The 26034-nt window shown below is 43.5% G+C and overlaps 1 protein-coding gene across 1 annotated transcript; it reads right to left on the bottom strand.

Moving 5' to 3' along the window:
• Positions 1 to 1420: 1420 nt before the first annotated feature.
• On the bottom strand, positions 1421 to 25980 carry VGLL1 (vestigial like family member 1). The gene is made up of 5 exons (XM_002832163.2): positions 25899 to 25980; positions 21983 to 22221; positions 9212 to 9631; positions 7397 to 7450; positions 1421 to 1769 (listed from the first exon to the last, which is right to left on the bottom strand). Exons 2-5 carry the CDS (start codon positions 22194 to 22196, stop codon positions 1681 to 1683), a joined length of 777 nt encoding a protein of 258 aa, XP_002832209.1. The 5' UTR covers positions 22197 to 22221; positions 25899 to 25980; the 3' UTR covers positions 1421 to 1680.
• Between the last annotated feature and the right edge of the window lie 54 nt (positions 25981 to 26034).

The following is a 26034-nucleotide window of genomic DNA, read 5'->3' as shown; positions in this document are numbered from 1 at the left end:
CACCTTTTTGCTTTTCAGAGACAGGCATCATTTGAGTATGTGAGTATCCAGTCTATCTGAAGCAATTTCAATTCTTCCAGATTGTAAAGTCAGGAATGGGTGGGTGTTGGGGGTGTGATGGGGGGCGGTGTGGAGGGCAGAGGCAGCTGCTAAGTCAAAGCCAATCAGGTCACTTGTAAATTTCTCAAAACTGTAGAGAAAGAGGTGAATGAGGTTTATAGGCTCTAGCCCTATGGGGCCCTGACTTTCCACAGTTTCAAGACCTTGATTGACCTGGTGGAAAAAAAAACCCCATCTCCCCTGCTCTCTGCCCAAGTTAGCATCTCACAAGATTATCAACTAGCATGTAGATGAAGTCACACGGACAACACACAGAGGTCAATTACCCCACCTTTGTGTGTAAAGGGTGGTATATACCTTATATGTAAGGGGAGGGAGTATTTTTTTAATTGCAAGAGTAAAATGCCAAAGTGACACAAAGAAATAATTTTCCCCTTAGCTCTTTGGAAGTAAGGTGGGAAAGGAAAAACAAGATAGATATGAAAAGCCAGAAATCTGAGTCTGAGATTAGTATCAGTTGATGTGAGCAGGAATTTACCTGCTTATGTCAGAGGAGCGAGCGTTTGTCTCTTAGGAACAGGGAATCTTTTCTTTCCTTTTTATGAAAGTAGAAAAATTATTACTGCCTTCAGTTTTATTCAAGAGAGAGCTTCCAGGGGTTTGCAGGGAAATGTTATTAGATCATCCAACCTACATAATATGCCAATTCTATTGGAATAATTTCTTCTTTTCCCTAAACTGCATGTTAAGAGTTCACTTCTGATGGTATATATTATCTTCTAACACAGATGAATCTTTCTAGAGTCAGCCAAGATAAACACACACTTCCATAATTATGTGCTACAAGTGCTCTAGAATCAGCCTCCACCCTGAATTTTTCCAACCATCACCTAAAGAAGAACATGGATTTTGAAAGTAAATAACTTTGAAAGAAAATGTACTCCTTAAGCCTTTATTCCTCTTACTGAATCTAGGAAACATACGTAATACACTGGAAAAACTGTTCTTGAGACAGGAGAATTACTGTATTAATGCCAAGATCGCCAATCCACTCATAGAAGAGTTGTGCTCTTTATTTACATAGCAGATGGGAGGGGAAAATATCTAAGAGCCATCCTGACATTAACTTAATATCCTGATATTAAGTATTCCAGTGGTGAGAAAAGACCACTGAGTTCAGAGGCCTGGATTTCAGTGTTGGCCCTGATACTGGCCATGTGATCTTAGGCAGGTCATTTAGCTTCTCTAAGCCTCAGTGTCCACATATATTAAATGAAGATAATAATGCCAATATTAGGGTTGCTGGAAAATTTGAATGAAATGATGGATGTGAAAGAAATTAGAACCCAGAATAGCACCATCCAAAAAAGTACAGTTTTATTATTATTCATCATCTGGGCTGTTACACAGGAGCAAGCAGGGTGTGGATGGGGAACATTGACAGCGGGGGCTTCTGGGATTTTCACGGGGCAAGTACTGAGCTCATACTAGACACGAAGCTGTTTAACAGATTGGGGAGACAAGTGGGTTTGAGCAGCTTTCATTTTTATCTGGAACAATCTTCAGGGATGTCTTGCTGTCATGTCTTAGACCAAGTGTTGTCTTTCTCCTCCAACTTGACTAAAGATGCTGCAGGTATCGATGTGGGTGGCCCCAGTGGTTTGGCGGTGTCAGTGAGTATTTCCCAGGTGTCTCTAACTCTGAAAGAGCTAAAGGAGAAGTTACATGGTTAATGAAAGCCAGTTAGGCCCCTATGGAAGGCTGTAAGTCTCCTCCAGGGTCCAGATGAACACCAGTGGGATGTCAGATACCAGAGTCCTCAACCTCAGAGGAAGGGAAGACAGAAACTCATGGAACTGCATCCAAGAAATGCTCTGGATACAGAATAAATTCTGTTGCAGCCACAACAGAATTTATTCAACTTGTGATGGGCAGTTTACTCAATTTCTAATAAGTAAGTTATCAGATTTCTCAACAATTGCATTTGGGGGTCACTTTGTTAGGATTGAGAAACCAAAGTTTTCAAGTGAAAGTGTGTCATTCATCAGGACCAGACTGAGACTTTTCAGCTTCTTTTCAAACTTTGAAAACATAGGAAACCCACAGCCTCAACCTATTCTCAATGGGTCTTGCCCACCCTCGACTCCTTTTCCTTATTCTCTATCCTTCATATTCACTTGCCACAACCTCACCCCTAGATGAGCGTCCCCATTTGCCTTCTCTGCACATTACACTAAGCTAACATCACTGATGAAAATTGCACAACACAACTGAGAGTTCGCAGTTGAAATTCATGAGCTCAGACTTCAGATCACCACCCAGAAATCCTACTTATGTTTGTTTACTATCAGGCTTGCTTTCCCAATGCCCAAGAAGACTTCTTCATACTTTCTCACTCTCTTTAAATATCCCACACTCTTGCTGTCTTGCTCCACAGTTGATTGAGAAAATAGAAATCATTAGATTAGTACTTTTTAGTCTCCTCACAAGCAAGCCTGAAAATCAATTTGCATCTGTGTCCTTATTAGCTTTCTTTTGTGTACTTTCAATGGCAGAACAGCTCCTGTTCTTACGAAAGGTCAATGCTTCTACATGTCCCTTCTGTCTTCTCAATGACTTCACCCCTCAAGTTATCTTCATCCTCCTATATTGGATCATTCCCATTATCATGCAAAGAGGCTCTAATATTTGCCTTCTTATAAAAAGACCTTCTCAAACCCCATTAGCCTCTTTAGCTAACACCTTTTTTCTCTTTATCATTTCAATGTTAAATTTCTCTAAGAAGCTCCTTGAATTTACTATCTCCACTTTCTCATCTCTGGTTCACTCTTCAGCCCACTTCAGTCTGGCTTCTGTCCACATCACATAATGAAAACTGCTCTTAAAAAGTCTACAAAAATCTCTGATGCCACATCCAATAGGAATTTCTCCTTATTTGACCTTCTCTTATTTTATCTCTCCACAGCCTTTAACACAGTTGATCACTCCTTCTGTTTTGAAACATTCACCTCTTTTAGCTTCTGTTATATACCACACTGCCCTGGTTCTTCTCTTATCACGCTGGCTACACCTTTTCGGTCTCCTCCGTTGGTTCCTCATGTTCCCAGTCTCTAAATACTGGCACCCTCCAGGCCTCTTTCTGCGGCTCTCCTCTCTTCTATGTCTACATCCTCTGCCTAGGTGATTACATCAAATGGCCTTAAATACCACTTATGTACAGGACTAATATACATCCCAAATGTTTACCCAGACTTTTTTCACTTACATATACAACTGTTTAAAAGGTATATCCACTTGGATGTCTTATAGGCACCTCAGAATTGACATGGCCAAAACGGTTGTGTTCTCCTATCCATTTGCTGAAACAGGAAACCTAGGAGATAACCTGGATTCTTCCCGTTTCTTTGCCATTCCTATTTAATCCATTACCAAGTTCTAAGAGCTAACCCTCCCACATAGATCTCGAATACCCCTATCTCTGCTGTTGCCACCTAATCCAGGCTATCATCCTCTCATGCTTCTTGCGTCTTTGTTTTCATTCTTCCCTTTCTCCAATGTGTCCTCTACAGAACAGCTTTTGCGATCTTATCAGATGCAAATTGGATCACACGTAAAATTCTTCCATGGCTCACAATGTCACTTAGAATATGAAATCTCAACTCCCAATGTGACCCATAAGGCCCCTGCACCACCTGGCCCCTGCCTACCTCTTCAGCCTTGTCTTGTACCACACTCTCTCCTTTCTTACTCCACTCCTGTCACCCTGGTCTTTTTTTTTTTTCCATTCTTCACACACATCTCGGGCTTTTGCAGGGACAGTTTCCTCCACCTCCCTCCATCTCTGCCCTAATTCTTCCCAGAGCTGGCTCTCTCACTTCATTCAGGTCCCTGATCACATGTCACTTCCTCAGAAAGGCCTCCCTTGAACACTTTATCTAAAGTTGGCCCCCATTTTTCCCTATTTCAACACGTCATGTGTTTTCCTCACTCCACTTATCATAACTTGCAAATATTTTGTATTTTCCCTTTGGGGGTGGGCATGTCTTCCCCATGAAACTATTAACTCTATGAGGGCAGGGACCAAGACAATTTTATTCACTGTTATATCTCCAATGTATATTATAGTCCTGTGTCTGGCAATTAGCAATGTCAACTGTTATTATTATTTGTAGCCATTGAAGCAATATATAACCAGTATATCTATTTCTACCGACCAAAAGATAAAATCAAATTCACTAAAACTTTTGACCAACGTTTGTGAGACTAACCTCCAGAATGTCTTTCTCCAAGGTCTCTCTGACTATCCTTTTGGCTCTGATGACTCTTCTGCTCCACATGCCCCTGCTTCATAGATGCATGACAGCCCACATGAGGGGACTAGGGCCATATCGGAGGGGCAGGAGGACACTCTGCCTCCCTTCCTTGACAAATATTTTTCTGGAGGCTCACATAGGAAATCTTTCAGAACAACCTAAATTTCCACTGAAAGGTTCATGTAGTTCACTTTGAAATGAGGTTAATATAAATTATATAAAGAATAAAACATGAGGCCGGGCGCGGTGGCTCACGCCTGTAATCCCAGCACTTTGGGAGGCCAAGGCAGGTGGATCACCTGAGGTCAGGAGTTCAAGACCAGCCTGACCAACATGGTGAAACCCCGTCTCTACCAAAAAGACAAAAAATTAGCCAGGCGTTGTGGCGGGTGCCTGTAATCCCAGCTACTTGGGAGGCTGAGGCAGGAGAATCACTTGAACCCGGGAGGCAGAGGTTGCAGTGAGCTGAGATTGCACCACTGCACTCCAGCCTGGGCAACAAGAGCAAAACTCCATCTCAAAAAAAAAAAAAAAAAAAAGAATAAAACATGAAGAGGCAACTGAGTCTCATGCCAAATCTACTCCCCCAGGAAGTGGGGGAGCCGGATCTGGGCAGTGAACAAGCTCCCCAGGTGGTTCGTACCATCAGGCAAGATTGGGAGACTGGTGTCATGCTTAAGAGCATGGGCTTTGCTGGGTTCCATTGTCCTTTTACTTGGAGCCCTAGGAAGTCCCTTCTCTTCCTCTCAGCTCCATGTTACCTCCCTCTGCCCAGGGCCACAGTGTTAGAAGGGCGGACTTGGGCCTGTTGGCATAGCCACCTTTCCTCAACTACTCTCTGCAAGGAAAGAACATCCCCTACCCCCTTTCCCAAAGGTATATTTTTCTTTGCTCTTTTGCTTGCTTTCTGAGCCTTCTGCACCCCCCTTCCTTTATTTTAGGATAGTGCCCTGGTCCCAGATAGACAGTGAACTCATGTGTGGTAAAATAATCTCACCAGTGACTAATTTTCACTGTTATAGACTTGATTTAACTTGGAATTATTTCTGATAATTTTATGACACTGTGAGAGCAAAGAGATAATACTGCATCTGCCACTTGCTGCTGTGTGACTTAAGGCAAGTCCTTTCACCTTTTTGAGATCCAGTTTCTTCATCTATAAAATGGGGATATTCATTCATTCAATCACTATTTACTGAATATCAGTTAAGTAAAGCACCTAGGACATATTCACATACACCTCACAAGGTCATGGTGGGGACTGAGCAAGATGGAGTGTGTGGTATGTGGCTCATAGTCAACACCCAATACATGTTGTTGTTGCTGTTAGTTTTAGTCTATGAACAATTTTAAGCATCAAGTTATCAGTAATTCTGAGACTCACAATAAACAAATGTAGAAACTATTAACAAGTACTCAGGAAACACCACAATCCTTGCCTTTCATAAGTTAGAAGGCCAGCAGAACTCATTTCCTTGGGCAGGGACTTAACGTGATGCCTGCCTTGGCCATGCTGAGGCTTTTGAACCAGCTCTAAATGAATCTGCTCATGGAGACATGGCCAACTAATCACCAGGGTTGGTTTTTGTTTTGTCTCTCACACAAGGGCATCAAACAGAATAATTTTTACTACATTGGAATAATTTTTACTACATTACTACATTTTCTTACTGTTTCCTTGTTAAATGCTCTTTTATTGTTTCCAGCATTCACTCATTCATTTATTCAACAAATTTGTATACCATTGTGCAAGGTGCTAGGGATACAGTGGTATACCTCTCAAAGTCTCAGTCCTCACAGGGTTGACATTCTAGTGGGGTCTATAGATTGCCCTCACCCCTGCTTCACACCAGACTGTCAAATGCCTGAGATCAGGGGCTGTGGTAGTGGCTCTTCCTTTGAATCCTCTCTATTTTTATTTTTTATGGAGATGGGGGTCTTGCTATGTTGCCCAGGCTAGTCTCTAACTCCTGGGCTCAAGTGTTCCTCCTGCCTTGGCCTCACAAAGTGTTGGGATTACATGTGTGAGGCACCACACCCGGCTTGAGTCCTCTCTTAAACACAGCACACAGAGCACAGCTTGGGGCACATAGGATGCCCTCCAAAAAGACTTCTTGATGGCTTAATGTATGCCAATGCTTAGAATAATGTGCCAGCCATTATTCTAAGCATTGGTATACATTATTTCATTTACTCCTCACACCTCACCCAATGAGGTGGGCACTATTTTATGCTTATTTGACAAAATGAAGCAACTGAGGCATGAAGTGGTTAAGAAATGTGACCAGGTTCCTGAAGCAGGTAAATAATAAAGCTGGCATTTGAACCCTGAACCCAGGTCATGAAGATCCTCCTGTCATTCCACGCAGATTGTCCTCTTTTGTAAGTTCCCACTGACACCACTTTCAAATCGAGTGTGGAGCTCAGAGTCCTGGCCTCACGCCTCAGTTGACATTTTCCCTGACTGCAGAGTCCTGGGGTGGCCCTATGTACTAGGCTGAAAACTGAACATCTGGGACACAGCAAGCTAATCCTCATCCTCATGAATTTCTTAATTTTTCTGAGTCACCTTGGCTACTTCAGTTAAGTCCAGCTCAGGTTAAAAAAAAAGAAATAAATAAAAGAATACTAGGCTGAAAACTGAACATCTGGGACACAACAAGCTAATCCTCATCCTCATGAATTTCTTAATTTTTCTCAGTCACCTTGGCTACTTCAGTTAAGTCAAACTCAGGTTAAAAAAAAAAAAGAAAGAAAGAAAAGAAAAAAGAAACTAAGGAGAGTTGCTTCTATAGCAAAATAAAATTTTACAAGATAGGAAGTGCATATACTCTTTTTTGAGGCTAAAATGAAACAAATTCTATCTATGAAAACACTGAGTGATAGAAATAAGGCTCCCGTCCATTACTGGAGACTCTGGGTTTTATACTACCAGTGTCTCCAGTAGTAGACAGAAGGCTTATTTCTCAAGTTCATTCTCAGGATACAGACACACACCATCAAAGGCTGCACCAGATACCTACTTTCATTTGGAAGGCTGGTACTGGCAGATCCACGAGATACATATAGTTTCTTATCTAGAAAAGAAGAAGAAAACATTATTGGAACTGAAATTTCTAGGACTAGGTTAGAGAGTGCCCAGTAGCATTCCAGGGGCCCCACATTGCCTGGCCCTAAGTTTATGAATATCTGGCATATTCTCTCTTATCAGATGCTACAAAAACTGAGAAGCTTCTGTTTTTAAGGTCCACCATCTTCCAAGGCAGTGTTCCTGATTAAGGGTCACTGACTTCCTCAACAGATCCTGGACTTCCAGTCACCAATTAATACAACTCATGTCAACATGAATAGAGCATGAAGACTTTGGTGATAACCACTTGTTTGTGAATGTGTCTTGAGATTTCAGGAATAGGACAATGCCTGCATTATAGTTTCACCATGATGTGCCTGGCTTACAGTAGATGCTCACTAAATATTTGCTGAATTGGACTTGAACTGTAAAGAGTTGCTATGTTTGGAAGGTGATGATTTCAGCCATCTGTGTTCTAACCAACTGTCGAAACAGGGCTCTGCTGTGTGTATGCACAGGCATATATACAAGCACAGTTGGCCTAATTTTCCCTGTGAATCCAGTAGGAAAGGACTTTTGAAAAAGAGTAGAGGGGTAGGAAATTTCACAGGTTTCCCAAACATGACACTTCCATGATTTACTCCTTAAGTACATTCCTAATCAAATTCTGGAAATGACAGGGTGGTATTTTAATGGGAAATTTGTTTTCCACATTAGAATAGAACACAGTGCCTGACTTAGGCAGGCTATGCTGAACAGGCCCTTTGTTTACTATATGGTTAGTTCAGTGTAAAGACAGCTTCTAGTAATTTCTTTCAGGCATGGAACACTAGAACCACACTATGTATGGACAAGGAAGCTGCAAAAGAAAATTCATCCAGAGTACAGAATGACAGAGGATGCAGACTTGGTTCCATGAAACTATAAAATATATATATTTATAAGTGTTTCATATGAAAGGCAAATCTTGCAACAGAGTAGGTTGATTTTTTGGTGGAAGTATAATTAATGCCAATTCTTCCCCATCCTTTTACAAAGAAGGGAGCCTTGTTTTCTGATGGATATTTTGCATCTGGTAGGCGCTAATTAAATATTTGCTGGGTGAATGAGTGAATGAAGAAGTGAGTGAGCCTTAAGGGTGTTTTTAGTTCAGGGGAGGGGTGGTGGTCAGGGAGCAGGAACCCAAGGGAAACCAAGCAGGAGGATCCCAGAGTGCAGGAGCAAGCCAAGGACAGCCAGGCACTGTTAGGTCTCCAAGCAGCAATGGGGCTGCCTCTACAGTGGCTTTGAATTTTAATGTGTGGAGCAGATGGTTGGTATAGATTGCCCTTGTTGTTTGCCTGGAGCCTGACATCACTGCAAGTTGCCGACCTGTTTGGAGGCTACAGTTTGAGCCTGTAGGTACGTCACAGAGCTCTGTTCTGCAAATGGCTTATTTAATTGCTCCCAATGAGGTAAACACAGGACCCTGTGATATTACGCAGCAGCCCATCATTTTTCTAAGGTAAGGCCAAGTTGACAGGCTAGGGTGAGTACTTCGGGCAAGTCCATCTGGCTGGCTATCTATGTAACCCTTTAGCTATTAAACTGTGAATGTCAATGAAGCCTAGTGAAGATATATGGAACATTTAAGCAGAACATCCCTTCCCTCAGCAGCCCTATGTCCAGAGTGGCAGCAATTAGTCTTGGCACCTCATCTCATGCCAACTCACTCTCAACCACAACCAATCAGAGGCACCCCTCCAAGTATCTGTAGGCATTTCCTTACAATGAACTGAGCCGGGAGGCAGGTTGAAGAGCAACCCTGTGCTTCCAGCTATCTGGCCAGGGTTGCCATTCTCCCTGGCGGCAGATTCCTGAGGACGGGCTAGGCATCTGTCTTGCTGGAGGAGACTTAGGAGAGGCTCACGTTTCCCATCAGGCTGGGGCTCTGGAACCAGGTGCCGAGCGGGGAAGGCATGAGAGTAGCCAGGCTCTAAGGAGCTGGTGCCGGCCAGGGAGGAGAAATGCCACAGCTCCCCAGGACGAACAGAGGCCCTCCTAGCCAGGGACGGTGAGAACTGATTCACAGCCATGGGACCAGGCACATGCAAGTTGCAGTTGGCGGCACGGTTTGTGACAGGTACTTCTGGCTGTGGCTTTGTCCATGGAGAAGAGTAACGCCACTGATTTGGAGACATGCTATCATCTGAGAAGGAAAGATTTAGAAGACCTGTTAGGTGTTTATTGTTTTCAAAATGGATGTAGTTTTTTTTTTTTAAATACATACTCTATTTTTTTAACTTGAATGAAATACAGAAAAGCTAAAATAAAATCATCCTAATGATAATATCCAGAAACAGCCATTGTCCTCCGTAGGTGTACTGTTTCTAGGATTGGTTTCTATTCATGTATGCATTGTTTTCACAACATATATTGTTATTCAAGCCATTTTTGCTTCATTAAAATACCATGAAAAGCCTCCTATAGAAATGAATAGGCCAGGCACAGTGGCTTATGCCTGTAATCCCAGCTCTTTGGGAGGCCGAGTTGGGCAGATCACTTGAAGCCAGGAGTTCGAGACCAGCCTGGCCAATATGGTGAAACCACGTCTCTACTAAAAATACAAAAATTAGCTGGGTGTGGTGGTGCACACCTGTAGTCCCAGCTACTCGGGAGGCTAAGGCAGGAGAGTCACTTGTGCCCAGGAGGCGGATGTTGCAGTGAGCCGAGATTGCACCACTGCACTCCAGCCTGGGCAACAGAATGAGACTCAGTAAGAAAGAAAAAAAGAAAAAGAAAGGAAGGGAAGGGAAGGGAAGGGAAAGGAAAGGAAGGGAAGGGGGAGAGCCAAACACCAGCTTTTTAAAGTGCTGTACAGTAAGTAGTCCAAGGTAAGGCAGTAATTAACAAATGTCATATTTGTGCACTGCTTGGTTATTTCCATCTTTTTCTATTATGTTAACAGCATTACAATGAGCATCTTTGTATAGATACCTTTGCTCCTGGATCCAACTAGCTCCTTAAGGATACTTTTCTGGAAGTAAACATGTTTGATTTGTGTTTGGTTGCTGCTATCATCTAGCCTTATTTTACAGCTGGTGTTTTAAATACACCAAATAGGGGGACTCCACAGAACTTTATAAAGGGCTTAACACTTACCTGTGCTGGTCACTCACACAACTCTAGGAGCTAAAACCACATTTTCCAGAGTAATATGAGGCACAGGGATGTTAAGAGACTGAATCAAGGTAGAAAAAACAGATTAGCCAAGAAGGGAAGTGAGCTGGAACGATAAGTAATGGGGAGGGAAGTAGTTGCTTGGACCCCATTTTGCAAAAGCAGAATTCTGAGGGTCAAGAGGTGACTTAGTTTCTTCTTGCGAAGTTCATGTGGATTGGTTAAGAGGGATGGAGTGTCCTTTGGTCCCATAGACACTATTCTTATTGTGCCTATGATAGCCGCCGAATCTGAGATCTCAAATGTCCAGGATAGCTTAGGACAAGGATGAATGTTTTCCCCATTCTCAACACCCACTCAGGCAAGAAGGGAAGAGGGAAAGAGCTCTTCCAGACAGTTCTTAAAGCCTGGAGCCTATCATCTATCCAAGATAATGGAGAGAGGGTGGGTGTGGAGACAAAGCAAGATTGGCCGGCTGGAGAGGATGTCTGGGACACTGGTCCTCTTTCCCATACAAACCTCTCCTAGCGCTCTTGAATGTTTGGTTTGACTGGATTGTGTACAAGATAAAAAATTCTGAGAGGCCTGCACAGTGTTACTGGAGTGCCGTCACTCAGTGTGACACAAAGGATAGGAACAGAAGTCCAAGCCCTCACGGCACAGACATTCTCCCCAACATCTCACACCATTCACAGTGAGTGATGGGGGATGGTTGTCCCTTCTTATGAAACCAAAGGCAAGACAATATATTAAGATTTGTTTTGGTGAGGGTGAATGCTACTTCTGAAAATTGATATCTCCAGGCCAGAAGCAATTCAGTGCACAAAGAGAGTGATTAAGCTAATTTGGTGTAATCACAGTCTGTGTTTCATATTGAATGAGGGTACTGCATGTCCTAAGCACAAATTAGAAACAAAGCGTAGCCCCTGACAACTAGGCAGTTTCCATCTGAACAGGCCTTACAGATCTCATACATACGACTTAGGGGCTGAATGCTTGAAATGTGGAAAGCAGAGCCCCAGAATGTTTTGAATATTTCTCTCAACTGCTTCCTTTCTAGAATTCTCTGAAATGTTAAGGGAAGTGGGTTGGTGTGCCACAGTCCAAAGTCCTATATGGTCACTGGGTGCCCCAGAGCACAGTTTGGATGGGAGCTCTTGGGCATGCACAGGGTGTCCTAACCCCAAATTCACAGTGATCCAACAGCAGGCCTTGGGTGGCCTGGGGAAACACATCATTCCAGATTAGGCTTGGAAGTCAGTGGCCCATGGAGTGGAGACCCTGGATTTGAGTGGGCCTCTCTTTTTCAGGCCTCTTGGGCCAACTGCTCCAGCAGCCACTCCCACCTACCCTGTGGATGGGTAAAGACCTCTTAAACTACAAACCTGCACTGGCTCAAGGCTGCTGCTGCTACTAAAAGTGACCTTGGTGACATTTTTTTCATCCAAGTGCCCCCTATTAGTTACCTCTAGAAGTGAGAGAGGGAGCCCCAGGGCAGAATTTGCTGCCTTCTCAAACCCCTGGCCACATGAATGAGTGGAGAGCAGGTGAGAAACACCCTGATGCAGGTATACATGGGGCAGGCTAGGATTTTTCTTTCAGCAGGAGTATAAATGGCTTCCACTCCACTTACTTCAACCCTGGGCATCTAGACTCTACTTCTTAGTCCCATTCATCCCTCTAGAATTCCTGATGCTGTTGGTCCTGAGACAAAACCTGTCCAGAGAGAGCTGGTCTCCATTTCCTGCACTGCTCTTTCTCGGTGAAACTGGCAGGCCATTCCCCCTGCCTTCCACGCATACCCAGAGGCACCACACATTTCCACCCATATACACTTTTGGGAGTCCCAGAAACTCTAGAAAACATCTTCAGGCACTTATGAGTTTGCCTTCATTCCAGAGTACCTTCCCTCCACTTTATCCTTGTATGGAGGCCCTGACTACCTATTCCAGATTAGTTTTTCGGCATACAAACTTAAATGTCACCCTTTCAGGAAGGCCTTCCCTCAACTTCCAATCTAAAGTTTGTGACCCTGTTACTTTCTGTGACTGCACCCTGTTTATTTCCTTCATGGCAGTAATTCTGTAATTTATTTATTTCTTAATTCTTACATTCATTCATTCACTATTGGTCTTATCATTCAGTAAGCTTGGCGAGAGCTGAGATCATTTCTCTTTTGTTCACCATTATATCCCCAAGAACTTGCACAGTGCCTAGCACATAGTGGCCCTGAAAAAGTATTATTCTAATGACTGCACACACATGCTTACACACAAACACACATATATGTGCACAGTTGCAAATATGTACACACTCATAAACACAAACATGCACACACACACACACACACATACACACCCTTCCCCACTGAACCTTTCTAAATCAAAGAGAGCAGGATGAAAGTGGTTAAAAGCACAGACTTTGAAGTCAGAGAGGCTTGGAATCCAATCCCAGATCTGCCACTTCCTAGCTGTGTGACACTGAGCAAGTCCCTTCCCACCTCTGAGACTGTTATGAGATTGAATGAGACCATCCATGTAAAAGGTTTAGCACAGTGCCTGGTACACAATTAACACTCAATAAGTGGTAGCTGTTGCTGTTGTTATTATTCATCATTTCAGTTTAGAAAGCCACTCTGGGTTTCTTTACTGGTTTGCAACACTCAGTACAATCAACGTGAGAAAAAGCAAGATGGTCATTAATGTATGAGGCCTGAGAATCCTCCCTGCCAACAGTCACCTAGTGCTGGAGAAGGCAGGGGCAGAAAGGACTGAACCAACGGGCCCATAACAGCAGCAGAGGCAGCAGCAGCATTTCAGGGCTGGTTTGGAGGCTGGAGTAGATACTGGCTATAAGAGAGGGATTTCAGAAGTCTTTGCTCAGTCTGTGGCCATTCCCAGGGAATAACACATCAGAGGTGGGCAGGAACAATTTGTAAACATATAGTAGTTTTTGTTATATTGAGTACTCACTATGGGCCAGGCACTTCACTTAGGACTCTGCATACATGTGATCCTCACAGCAACCCAGATGAGAAAATCGAGACCCAGAATGGTTAAACTGACTTGTCTAAGGCCACACAGCTAGCAAGTGGTAGAGGTGTCTGATTCCAAACCTTATGCTCCTACCAACTATGCCTCCCCAATATTGCAAAGAATGCAGTGAGGTGGGCACTTTTACATGCTCCTTGGGTTGGAGGGCTGGCAGATTGGCATAACATTTCTAGGAAGAAATTTGTCGGTATATATCAAAACCCTAAAATTTGTGTGTACTCTTTGACCCAAGCATTCCACTTGTAGCAATTTATTTTAAGGATATAGTCAATGATGCATGTAAAAATGTACCTACAAGGATGTTCAAAGTGATTTGTATAATATAGTGAAAGATTAGCAACAACCTAAATATCCAAAAATTTTAATAAATTTGGTACATCTATAAAATGATACTCAAGCCATTAAAATGATGTTGTAGTAGAACATTTAATGGCATGGAGAAGTGGATATGACATTGTTGAATTTTTTTAAAAAGCAGGTTACAACCCATTCTGTGCAAAATGATGTCACGTTGTAAAAATTAGTACATGTCCATGGATGCACATGTGGTTTTTGTTTCCTGAATGTTTATCTGTGTTTTCTAAATTTCCAAAAAGGAGTATATTTTATGTTTGTAAATAGTAAAGATTATGTTTTAAGCAAAAACGTAAGAAACCACTTGACACGTGAAGCTCCCAAAAAATGAGTCACAGCTGTGAATGACTAATCCATGATTGCCTGATTTCCTTCCATCTATTATTTCTTCTTTCCTTCCTTCTCTTCTTCCTCTTTCTGCATCTTTTAATTCAAATGCTGTGGGTTTTTTTTTTTTTTTGACAGGGTCTCACTGTCTCCCAGGCTGGAGTGTGCTGACAAGATCATAGCTCACTGCAGCCTCAGTTTCCCCAGGCTCAAGCAATCCTCCCGCCTCAGCCTCAGCCTCCTGAATAGCTGGAAATACAGGTGTGAGCCACCACACCTGGACAATTTTTAAATATTTTTGTAGAGACAGGGTCTCCCTATGTTGCCCAGTCTGGTTTTGAATGCCTGGCCCTCCCAAAGTGCTGGGATTACAGGAGTGAGCCACCACGCCTGGCCTACAAATCTCATTTTACGATGAAGTTGAAACCAAGAACCCTCTGAACACATGCACACTTTGCACTGTGAAAGTCCAACCTTTGGCCTGCATGATCTGCACACATTGACTTTCCCTCTCTGCCCTCTTTGCTGGTGGCACTTGCACTTCATTCATTCACCCCCAAGTACAAAAAGCATATTGTTTGCATTAGCTGAGGTCAAAATAACACTGGGGGTGGAGGGACAGCTTAGAGGAGATTGTGCTGTTCCAGGGCACTAGGGGGGCCTCTCAGTTCCTTCCCCTCTTTCACAGCTGCCTCCTTGGTGTACCTAGTCTTTGGATGAATATCCAGGTTCCTTTTCCCAACTGAAAATAGAGATCAAACACAGAATATGAGCTAGTATTTGAAATGTTGAATGGCTAAGATCTGAAATCAATTCCATCTGCCGGCAAATACTATAGACTCCCCATATTAGCTGAGAGATCTTGGGCAAGTCACTTGACTGTCTGAGCCTCAGTTTCCTCATCAGGAAAATGGACATAGAGTTGGTGTGAAGATTCAGTGAGATAATCCACGTGACAGACCCTAGCAAAGGGCCTGCAACACAGAAACTGTTAAAAAAGTGTTAGCCATTATACACATTATTAGTGATAGTCCTTATAGGTATTAAATCCTCTTGCTGGGGCATTGTCAGAGTGTACAAAGGCAAGACAATGGGGTATTCAAGAGACTGGCTCTGGAGATCGATGGACTTGGGTTTCAATCTTTATCACTCACTGGCTGTGTGACCCATCTCTAGGCACTTACCTTCTCTGGGCTGCAGTTTCCTGCTCTGTAAAATAAGGATAATAATATCCATTGTGAAATGGTTTTGTGAAGCACAACCGACATGCAGAAAAATGCACAAATGGAAGTGTGCAGCTGGGGGAATTTTCATAAACTGTGTAATGAGCACCCAGCTCGAGTAACAGAACCTGACCACCACCCCAGAAGCACACTGTACCCTCTCAGTCACAACACCCCCGAAAGGTAACCATATCCTGTCTTCTGACACCATAGGTTCGATTTGCCTGTCTTTGAACTTTATAAATCACAGTAGATTTCGTGGACTGAAGTAAAATGCACTAATTTTAGTGTGGTGTCTGGTATTCGCTGGAAGCTCCATATATGTTTGCGCAGATGGATTCCTTTTCCTTACGGGAAAGGAGGACAGGAAACTGTCAGTATTTACAAGGGCCATAAACAACTAGCATGACTATACCTCACATAGATATTTATACTTTTTTTTTTTTTTTAAAAAGCCAGCATTTCTTCCCTACCCTTACTGATTATGGCAGACGGGAGGGGAGAGAGAAGGAGGCTGGATCCTTTGAGACCTCTGAAGGCCCACGTATATACCCTCTCACCTTCTCTCAGCAGCCCTAGAGCAATGTCGCCAGGCCTGAGGCTGGCCTCAGGACTGGGGCTGGGGACAGGACAAGAAGAACAGAGGATGGCATACGTACCAGGACCATGCCCCCTACAAACTATAGTTACTGAAGCTTCTCTAGTTACTGATTCCAAAATTCCCAATGTCCTTTTAAAAGGGAGATAATTCAAAGATACCTTCAACTTGTATTTTCTTTTCTGAAGTACAGCCAGTATAAATTATATATAAGTAAATAAAAACACAACATCGATTGGGGAAGAGAAGCCAGGAAATTTGATGGCATTTCCTAGCCACGTGGGTCTCTGTGTTTGGGCTTTGCATATTTGGCTCAACAGAGAGCCCTTAGAATGTGGGCGAGTTGGCCATGGGAGCCATTGAATGGGAGCCTGTTCTCCTTGGAGTGGCCTAGCTGGGCTGGATGGCCTGGTGCTGGTCTGTAGGGGTTGAGAGGATACTAACAGTCAGTAATGAAAGGCCACTTGAAAGATTTCCCACCATTTTCAAAGCCGTATGTATGTCATATAACACCTCCAGTGAGAACCTCTGTGGGACTGGAAGCCTTTCATGGGGCCATCCCCTGAGGCAGCAGAGCTCATGAGAAACTTGACTCCTAGTGGTGATAAGAGAGGCTTTGAGGGAGGCAGTTTTTCCTTCATTTGCTCAATCAGCGGACAAATATTTGCCTAGCCCGCACCACAATCTGTGAGGGAGACAACATCTTCACAGTCAAGGGATTTGTGGAGTTCTTATAGGGAAAATGCAACAACCAAGAAGGAAGATGGAGAACCAAGCCACCTCTCTATCTGGCCTGTGAAAGCTGGCTTTGGCAATGAACAGGGCCATGCCCAACTACCCTCAGCAGGCAGGGGCTTCACAGAAGGTCGAGGTGAAATCAGAAGGCCCAGGAAACTCTATGGCAGCCATTCAACAGAATCCCCTGAAAACCTGGAGGCTTATGGGAGATGCCTGCTGCTCTGTGAACCTGGTGTTTTAAGCACAGGTCCTCACATCTATCTTAGCTGTTCAAAAACTCAACTCAAGCTTTGGACTACATTGCACTTACTATGTACCACTTGACATGCGTTATCTCATTGACTCCTCGCAAGCACTGTCCTATAATTCAATACTATTCCATTTTAGAGATGAGGAAACTGAGGTACAGAGAGGAGAAGTGATATGTCTGGAGATCACACTGTTAGTAAGTGATGGAGCTGGCTTGGCCCCATGCTGAGTGGTTCTAAAGCTGTACACCACACCATACCCCCTCTCTACGGTGACCCCCATCTGTAGGGTCAACACCTTGTGATCAAAATCATAATTTCATTCGTTCAAGCCCTATGTATTGAGTGCCTCCATGTGTCAGGCTTTGTGGTAGGTACTTAGAAAGCAGCAGTTAACAGATTGAGTCCCTACTGCCACGGAGCTCAGAGGGTAAGGGGAGAGAAGAGTCAAGAAAGAAATACAACATATAATGTGCCCGGTGGTGACAAATGCTAAGAAGAAAAATGAAGCAGGGTAAGAAGACAGACGTGAGAGGGTGGGGTCTTTCATTTTTTAAATAGATTGCTCAGACAAGGACTGTTTGAAGTGGTGACATCCAGGTGGAGACTTGAATGGAGAAAGGTGAAGCCATGCAGGTATCTGGGGAAAGAGCATTCCAGGGATAGGAGAGACCATGTGCAAAGGGCAGGCCTGAGGCAGGATTGTCCTTGGCATAGTTTATGAATACCAAGGAGCCTAGACTGGAGCGGGTGAGGCAGAAAGTGGTAAGATATGAGATCAGAAAGACAACGGGGGCCCAGATGAGGTAGGGCCCCATTATAGACTTTGGATATGATTCCAAGTGACATGGGAAGCTGTCAGAGGGTTTTCAACAGACGAGTGCTAGTGTGTGACTTTCATTTTAATGCTACCATTCTGACTGCCCTCCTAAGAATAGACTGAAAGAGAGGAAGGGAAGATGCAATGAGACCAATTAAGAGGTGACTGCAGCAATTCAGCGGGGGGGCGATGATAGCTTCTAGGACCCAGGTGATAACGGAGGTGAGAAGATGCGGTCAGATCTTGGATATTTTGAAGATAGAACCTACACAATTTCCAAAAGGATTGGATGTGGAGTGTTAAGACAGAGAGGTGTTAAGCATGACTTCAAGAATTGGAAGGGTGCAGCTCTCATTTATTGAGACGGGAAAGACTGTGGGCAGAGCAGGTTGAGGGGGAAATTAAGAATTTATTCAGTTTGGGAGCTATTTTGTTTGAGTTTCCTACTTGATGTTAAGTGAGGATCAAGTAGGCAGTTAGACAGGCAGGTCTGAAATCCATTCTGGGTTGCAGATATGCATTTGGAATTGCTCAACATATAGATGACATTTAAGACCAACAGAGTAAGTGTAGATAGAGAAAGGAGTTGTCTGGGACCTGAGTACTGGGGCCCTGAAATGTTTAGAAGTTGGAGAGAGAAGGACATATAGCAAAGGAGACTGAGAAGAAATAGTAACCAGGGAGGCAGGAGGAAAACCAAGAAAGCATAATGTTATGGGCTGACTGCAAGCAAAGTAGGTATTTCAGGAGGAGGGAGCAATCTTCTGCAGCAAATGTTGTGATAGGTCAAATCAGATGAGGACAGATAGGGACAATTGGATTTGGAAAGTGGAGGTCACTGTGTAACCTTGATAAGAGCGATTTCAAGGAGTGATGAGGTTGAAAGCATGAGTGGAATGGAGTTTAGAGAGCATGAGAGGAAAGGACAGAGTACACATAAATACCAATTTTGAGTTTTGCTGCAAAATGAAGCAGAGAAATGGGGCAATAGGCCAAGAGTTGGTTTTATCCCAGCTTGGGTTTTACCAGGCAAGTAGAATACAGAAAGTGAGACCATGGCTTGATGGTGCTTACAAGGGAATGATTATAATGAATCCAAGCCAATGTGTTCAGAAATAAATCAGAGTCAAATAGCCGAAGTCAGTATACTTGTCTGTGTATTAACTGCCCGAGATTTTGACAGTTCCAAGGAGCCAGTTAGACCTTCTGAATCCCACACACCACATTTCTCAGCTCTTACCACATGTCAATCCCCCAAATGATTCAAGACCATAGTCATTCCGGCTTCTGCTGTGATTATTCAGCACACTTAGACATCACTTCCTCGCTCCCCACCCACCCCCTCCTGCCCATTTTAACAGCAAGCTCCACATCATTTCCTTTAGTACCTGCTGCTACCCCATGCCCTTCCACATATTTATTTAACCCACAAGATTCTCTGAGAAAACCACATCGATTGACTGCAAAAGTAAATTCTAAGAGAGAAGTAAATTCTGCAAAGGTGACTACATCAGGTACACATCAACTCCCTCTCCAGTCCCAAAAAGCAAAGCCAGAATGATGGCATCTGGAAACAGGGGAGCTCTTTGCCTGGAGGCAGAGGCCCCACTTGTCCACTTTACACAAAAGTCCCCAGTTGGAGGTACGTATGTCTTCCAGTGGGAGCAAGTCGTTCAACATGTGCACTCACCAACACCAATAAAGAGCTCTTGAAATCCACCAGACCCTGATATATTTGCTCACTTTCCAAAAAGGTAAAGAGAGCCATATTGAGTGACATCCAGCTGGCGAGGGTGACTTCTCCATTAGGCACAGGAGGCACAGTGCCTAGGGCCCATTTAATAGTTTTAGGGGCTCACAAAAATGTTTTTAAATCGGAAGAAAAAATGAATATGACAATGATACTGAATATATTTAAAACATGAACCCAGATTGGATTATATTCATCTTTATACCAATGCAGTCATAAAATGTAACTTTTAATGTTTTTGCAGAGGAAGGAGGTCCATGAAGACAAAAGTGTCCAGGGTCCATGAAAGTCATACTACAGGCCCTGCTAGTGTGATGTTTAAGGCTTCCTTCAAACCTGGATATTTTGATGTGCACATTTTGACTTAGCTATCTTGAAGTAACTGTTTTGAGATGTACGACTGTTTATTTCTTAACAATTACCAAATAGACACACCTGGCCCTGTGAAGGGTGGGAAAGGGATGTGGCAAGACTATTCATCTACTTCCCTCTGGCCCCTGCCCTTGCTCACCAAACCATGCACTATTAGTCGAGAAGAGGCTGGGAGTACCTACATGGGACATGCGTTTTCTTTTCATAGATGGTTTGGTGTTCCTGCCCCATCAGGCCAATAGTAATAATAATAGTGATAATAATACTAGCTGGGTGTGGTGGTTCACACCTGTAATACCAGCACTTTGGAAGGCTGAAGTGGGAGGATCGCTCGAGGTCAGGAATCTAAGACCTGCCTGGGCAACATAGCGAGATCCTGTCTCTACAAAAAAAAAAAATTTTTAATTAGCTGGGTGTGGTGGCGCATACCTGTAATTCTAGCTACTTGCGAGGCTAAGGCGGGAAAATTTCATGAGCCCAGGAATTCGTGGCTGCAGTGACTTATGATCGTGCCGCCACATTCCAGCCTGAGCAACAGAGTGAGACCCTGTCTCTAAAAAACAGAAGAAGAAGAAAAATACTGATAATGATTACAGTAAATAGTTGTAGAGCTTCATTGTGTGCTGAGCAGTAAACCCAGCATTTAACATGATTAAGGAAATGATAAAATAGGTGAACTGATTTGATTAAACAGCACCCATTTTTACATTAAACTTCTTTTTTTCTTTTTCCAGTAGATTTACTTTTTTTTTTTCTTTTGAGATAGGGTCTTGCTTTGTCACTCAGGCTGGAGTACAGTGGTACAATCATGGCCCACTGCAGCCTCAACCTCCCAGGCTCAAGTGATTCTTCTGCATCACCCTCCTTAGTAGCCGGAGATACAGGTATGAGCCACCACACCTGAATAATTTCTTTAAATTTTTTTGTAGAGACAGGGTCTCACTATGTTGGCCAGGTTGGTCTCAAACTCCTGACCTCAAGTGATCCTCCTGCCCTGGCCTTCCAAAGTGCTGGAATTACAGGTGTGAACCATCACACCCAGCCAGCTTTGATTTCAAAACTTTTCAAAACCACCTCTCTACAACTGGGAACACTCCATTTATGGAAATAAATTATATAAAATGCAAATATTATCAACATTTAAAAACTATCATAACATACTTCTGCTCTAATGGCTTATTCAGCAAGATTCTAATCTATGTTTTAGTCTTTTATGGAAATTTCAAGGTTCTTTGTACCTAGATACAGTGCTTACAAATTTGCATATTTGTATGTTCATTTACTTATTCAACAAATCCTTGTTGGTTGTCCCCTATGTCACAGTCACTGTTTCTAGATGCTGGAAACACAATATTAAGGAAAATCAGCAATGGTCCTTGCCCTCACAGAACTTTCATTTAATGGAGGAACATGCAATAGTCAAATAATTATACAAGTGTAAAAACTGCAACTGTGACAAGGGCTGTGAAGGAGAGTTAAAGAATGGTAGGAGAATCTGTAATAGGATATTTGAATGCTTGGGGGTGTGGGTGGCCAGGGAAAGCTGCCCTAAAGAAGTGATCTTGGGATGAATGTGGGTTAATTAGGAGAAGGGAGGGAAGAGCTTTGCAGACAAGGAACAATTTGTGCAAAGGCCAGGAAGAAATCAAAGCGAACATGAAGGACAGAAGGAAGCCAGTTTCTGGAGGACAGTGCTGGGGAGGTGAGGTTGGAGCAGTAGATGGCAGCCCCATTTTGACATTAAACTTCTAGGAAGGGGTGTGGCTTCTCACTAGTCAGAGCAACTTGCCTTTAGCAAACATATACGTGTCCAAGTGTGTCAAGTACATCAAAGAACTGGTGTGTCCGTGGCAGCCTTGATAGGGAATCCCAGCTCCCTCCTTCCCCACATGCTCACCGTTTTTCAGCATCACACCTTCACTCTGACTCGAGGGGATCAATTCCTGGGGGCTCTTGATATTGCTCAGAGCTCTGGAGAAGTGCTCATCCACTACGCTGCTGATGTCCCCTTGGAAGTAGGTGAAAAGGACACACCGGGAATTCCATTCCGTCTTTATAGGCTTCTGCTTGCCTTTGGGCAGCCGGATGGCAGTCTTCTTCATTTCTTCCATTGTGAGTGAATGACACAGGTGATAGCTGTGGACCAAAGGCAAAATGTCACTGGCACTATTTTACCAAGTGGCTTGGCTGTGGTTTTGGTGAGCAGTGTCCTTGGGGGCAAGCAATTTGCTCCCACCAGGTACACGTGCTCACTGGGGCCCCAGGGAGCCACATAGTTCCTAAAGGTCAATGACGATGCTGTTGAGAAGCCTTGTCTAATCAGCCTTCAAGGGACAACACGACAAATCTCCATGAAGTGCTGAGAAGGGGCCTTCTCTTACAAATGAGAATGATCAGACAACCTGACTATAGAGAGCATCAGGAAACGGGGAGGTGGGAGGACATTGAGGCCAAATAGCAGAGTAACTTGCCTCCTGGGGAAGTGCCTTTCTCCTAAACGAATGAGCCAAGGTTGGCCCAGAACTACCTGTAGGCATGGGCTCCCATGGAGAGCTTGACCAGGCAATCCAGTGGGTGCTTGACAATTTCAATAGTAGGCATTGCTTTCCATCTTGACCACTTGCACACAGAGGAGTAAACACATCAAATTCTCCTACTCCCCTGATGCCTTAATCTATGTAAGACTGTGTCCTGCGCCTATCCGCATCCCATCTTAGAAACTAGCAATTACAAACAACACCATCTCCAAGGACTCCAACAGATATATTCTGAACAAAATGCAGATGTACAAAAAAACATTTTTACACCAATGTTGTCACCATTGGTGGAAACCTCCTGAAAGATTGTAAGATTGTCAGCTCTGTTCCCCAGCACATCTTTTGTATCTAGAACAGTGCCTGGAATAGAGTAGATGCTCAATAGCTGTGTATTGAACTGCCCTAAACTTGGGTTCCATCATTGGTATCATTATATCCCACCTTGAGAGTTCCTTGTGGGCAGAGGCTGGCTATTTGCATCCAGACCAGGTTCTGGCACACAGTGGGCCCTCAAGACATGCTGTGGCCTTCCTTTACTAGGGAAGTAGCCTGTCAGGATGCTTCTTTACCTTTGATCACCGAATCTGACTTGCCATGTGCTCTGGCTAAGGATGGGTTTGAGCTATTCATTCGTGTCAATTTAATGACAATGACTAGAGTTTAATAGACTGTGTCTTTCTCTAGTTTATGAGATCCTTGAGAACAGCATTTCATATTCATTTCTTTATTCCTAGCACCTAGCATAATGTAGGTGTTAAGTAACCGATGTTTCCCCTGTTTGACAGTCATGCTAAGCACAACCAGGTACTAGCTCAAAAACGAATCCATTGCACCCTTACTTTCCAAAAACATGTGAACAAACGCTTTGAGAAACTGGTAGTTTCTTATAAAGTTAAACATATTCTTATCTTGTGACCCAGCAGTCTCACTTCCAGGTACACATAGCCAAGAGAAATAAAAACTGTGTCCACACAAAGACATGTACACGAATGTTCACAGCAGCTTTCTTCATAGTAACCAAAAATGGAAAGTACCCACATGTTCATCACCAGGAGAATAAATAAACTAGCTGTGACATATTTATACAATGGAATGTTACTCAGCAAAAGAACAAACAAACAAACTACCAATCTACACAACAGCATGTATGAATCTCAAAAACATGTTGAGTGAAAGAATCCAGACACTAAAGGCCACATATTGTACAATTTCACATACATGAAACAAGCACAAATAATCTGCGGTGATGAAATTCAGAACTGTGGTTGCCTGTAGGGTAGAGATTGAGAGATTGACTAGGAAAGGGCATGAGAGAGCCCTCAGGGGTGTTGGAAAGGTAATACATCTTGATGAGGGAGATGGTTACTACATGAATGGATAAATTTGTTAAAACTCATCAAATTTTACACGTAAAACCTGTGCATTTCACTGTAGGTAAATTATTCCTTTATTTAGAGAAAAAGCTCATGATCTATTCTGATACTTGAAGGGACAGAAATAAAAACCAAGGTGTTATGAATTATAAAGCAATGAGAAGCATGGAGGCAGTACTTTTTTAAAGCTGCAGTTTACAGAACACCTACTGTGTGCCAGAAACTACACACCTATCTTCTCCAATCTTCATAATCTTCAAATTAGGTATTGTTATCCCCATTTTACAGATGAGCAATTTGGGTCTTAAAGAAGGTGAAATAGACTGCCTAGGCTACACAACTAGGGAGTGGCAGAGCTGGGATTTCAACCTAGGTCTTTCTGGCGTTAACGTCTGTCCTACCTTCACCATCACTTATTGACTACCCATTGGGTCTAATAGTCCCTTCTCCTCTATGGGCCTCAGTCTCTCCATCTATCTCCTAATCCCTAGGGGCCCTCAAGCCAGAACCCTAAACCAGCCATCTGGTTTCCTTCAGATAACGCAGGCAGCAACTCTCAACTCTGTCTTCTCCCTCAGGGCTTCTCCTTGAAGCCTCTGCCTGCTGCTGGAGGGGCCAGTGAACAACTTTGGAGAGCTCACCCTCTCATTCTCAGAATTTCCAGTGGCCACTGCTCAAGGTTCAGGCTTGACACAGCTTGCAATCTCTCTTTGCTAACACCCCTTGAAGCCACAAAGGAAGGAGCTGGTAGGACCCTAAGGACATTAGGGCCCTGAAGCATGTGCCTAGTGTCCTTGGGTAGAATCCACAGATGCCCCAGGCCAACTGGCTACAGTCAGGAAATGTTAGAGATGGAGAAAGTCAGAAGTGGTGTTTCAGCCCCTTCACCTTGGAGAGCTCAGTCCGTGGGCAATTGGGCATCCTGAATAATAAATTCAGTATTCACTGAATAAGTACTACCTATGCCCTTCTTTTCCTCCCCAACCACACCACACACAATCAGAAGGAAAGCCATAGGCTACTTCTCTGGGTCGGCTCACAAGCAACTCCCTGGGCTGCACTTGGACCACAGTAGAGTGAAACTGTATTTGAGGAATATTAAAATTCTGAGAACTGTCATTGGCTTAGTCCTATGAAGAACTGCATCTCACTCTGCCTCTGGAGAAACATGAGGAGCTTCATCCTCAAATGAGCCCTCCATAAGAGGTCTCTTCATTCATGAATTAATTGCTGGGGTGTGTCTCGCCTAGGAGAAAGAGATGCTGCAAAGCTGGATAGAAGGGGATGTCAGTGAGGCTGAAGAAAGGGTGGCTGTCTCCCAGAGAAGATGTTTCCATATCAGTGCCTGGCTTATAACAAAAGCCTCTCGTAGTAGACAAAACCCCAAGGCCAAGTTTTACCAGTGGTACTGCCAGAACGGCATAATTACTAAACAACAGGCAGTTTGCAACTTCCCCATCTCACAAGATACAAAGACAGAAAGTGTTCCCTCAAATACTGCCCACACTTCTGAAAAAAAAAAGAACGAAAAACGAAAGAAAGAAAGAAAGAAAGAAAGAAAGAAAGAAAGAAAGAAAGAAAGAAAGAAAGAAAGAAAAAGAAAGAAAGAAAGAAAGAAAAAAAAAATATTTGAGCACAGAATCCCAAACCAGCATTTTGGCCAGAACTCTACCACAATCTGCCTGCATGGACGCACTTACCGCACTTCTCCAAAATGGTACCTAGCAGTCTGGGGCAGGGTGGGAAGTCAGAGGGGTTAGTTTGTCAAACCAATCACTTGGAACGAAATCCCCAAGGGGACCAGATTGTATCTCATTGAGCAAAGTATTTGATGACTACCCCCATTTCTTCCCAGTTAAGTTTCTTTCCTTCTCCCCAGAAAAAAATCCCCACATTCTCTTACCTCTTAATTCTGGACCATCACCTGATTCTATGGCTGGGAAAAGATGGCCAGAGCTGCCTGGCTCACTTCAGAGAAGCTTAGTGCTTGCGGAAGCAGGAGCTGAGGATTTGTACCCCCACCTCCTTGTTACTTTCCG

The sequence above is a fragment of the Pongo abelii genome, chromosome X (genome assembly GCF_028885655.2).
Source record: "Pongo abelii isolate AG06213 chromosome X, NHGRI_mPonAbe1-v2.0_pri, whole genome shotgun sequence".
Classification (NCBI taxonomy): Eukaryota; Metazoa; Chordata; class Mammalia; order Primates; family Hominidae; genus Pongo; species Pongo abelii.
Note: the sequence above shows the minus strand (reverse complement) of the source record. Positions and strands in the feature narration are given on the sequence as shown.

Bases quoted from the DNA above. Each gene is read 5' to 3' on its own strand.
- VGLL1 (XM_002832163.2), bottom strand. From the start codon at position 22,196: ATGGAAGAAATGAAGAAGACTGCCATCCGGCTGCCCAAAGGCAAGCAG. The intron at 9,632-21,982 runs GTGAGCATGTGG...TTTCCTTCTCAG, and splicing joins AGGTGTGATGCTGAAAAACG to ATGATAGCATGTCTCCAAAT. The intron at 1,770-7,396 runs GTAGGTATCTGG...CTTCTCCTTTAG, and splicing joins TACCAGCCTTCCAAATGAAA to CTCTTTCAGAGTTAGAGACA.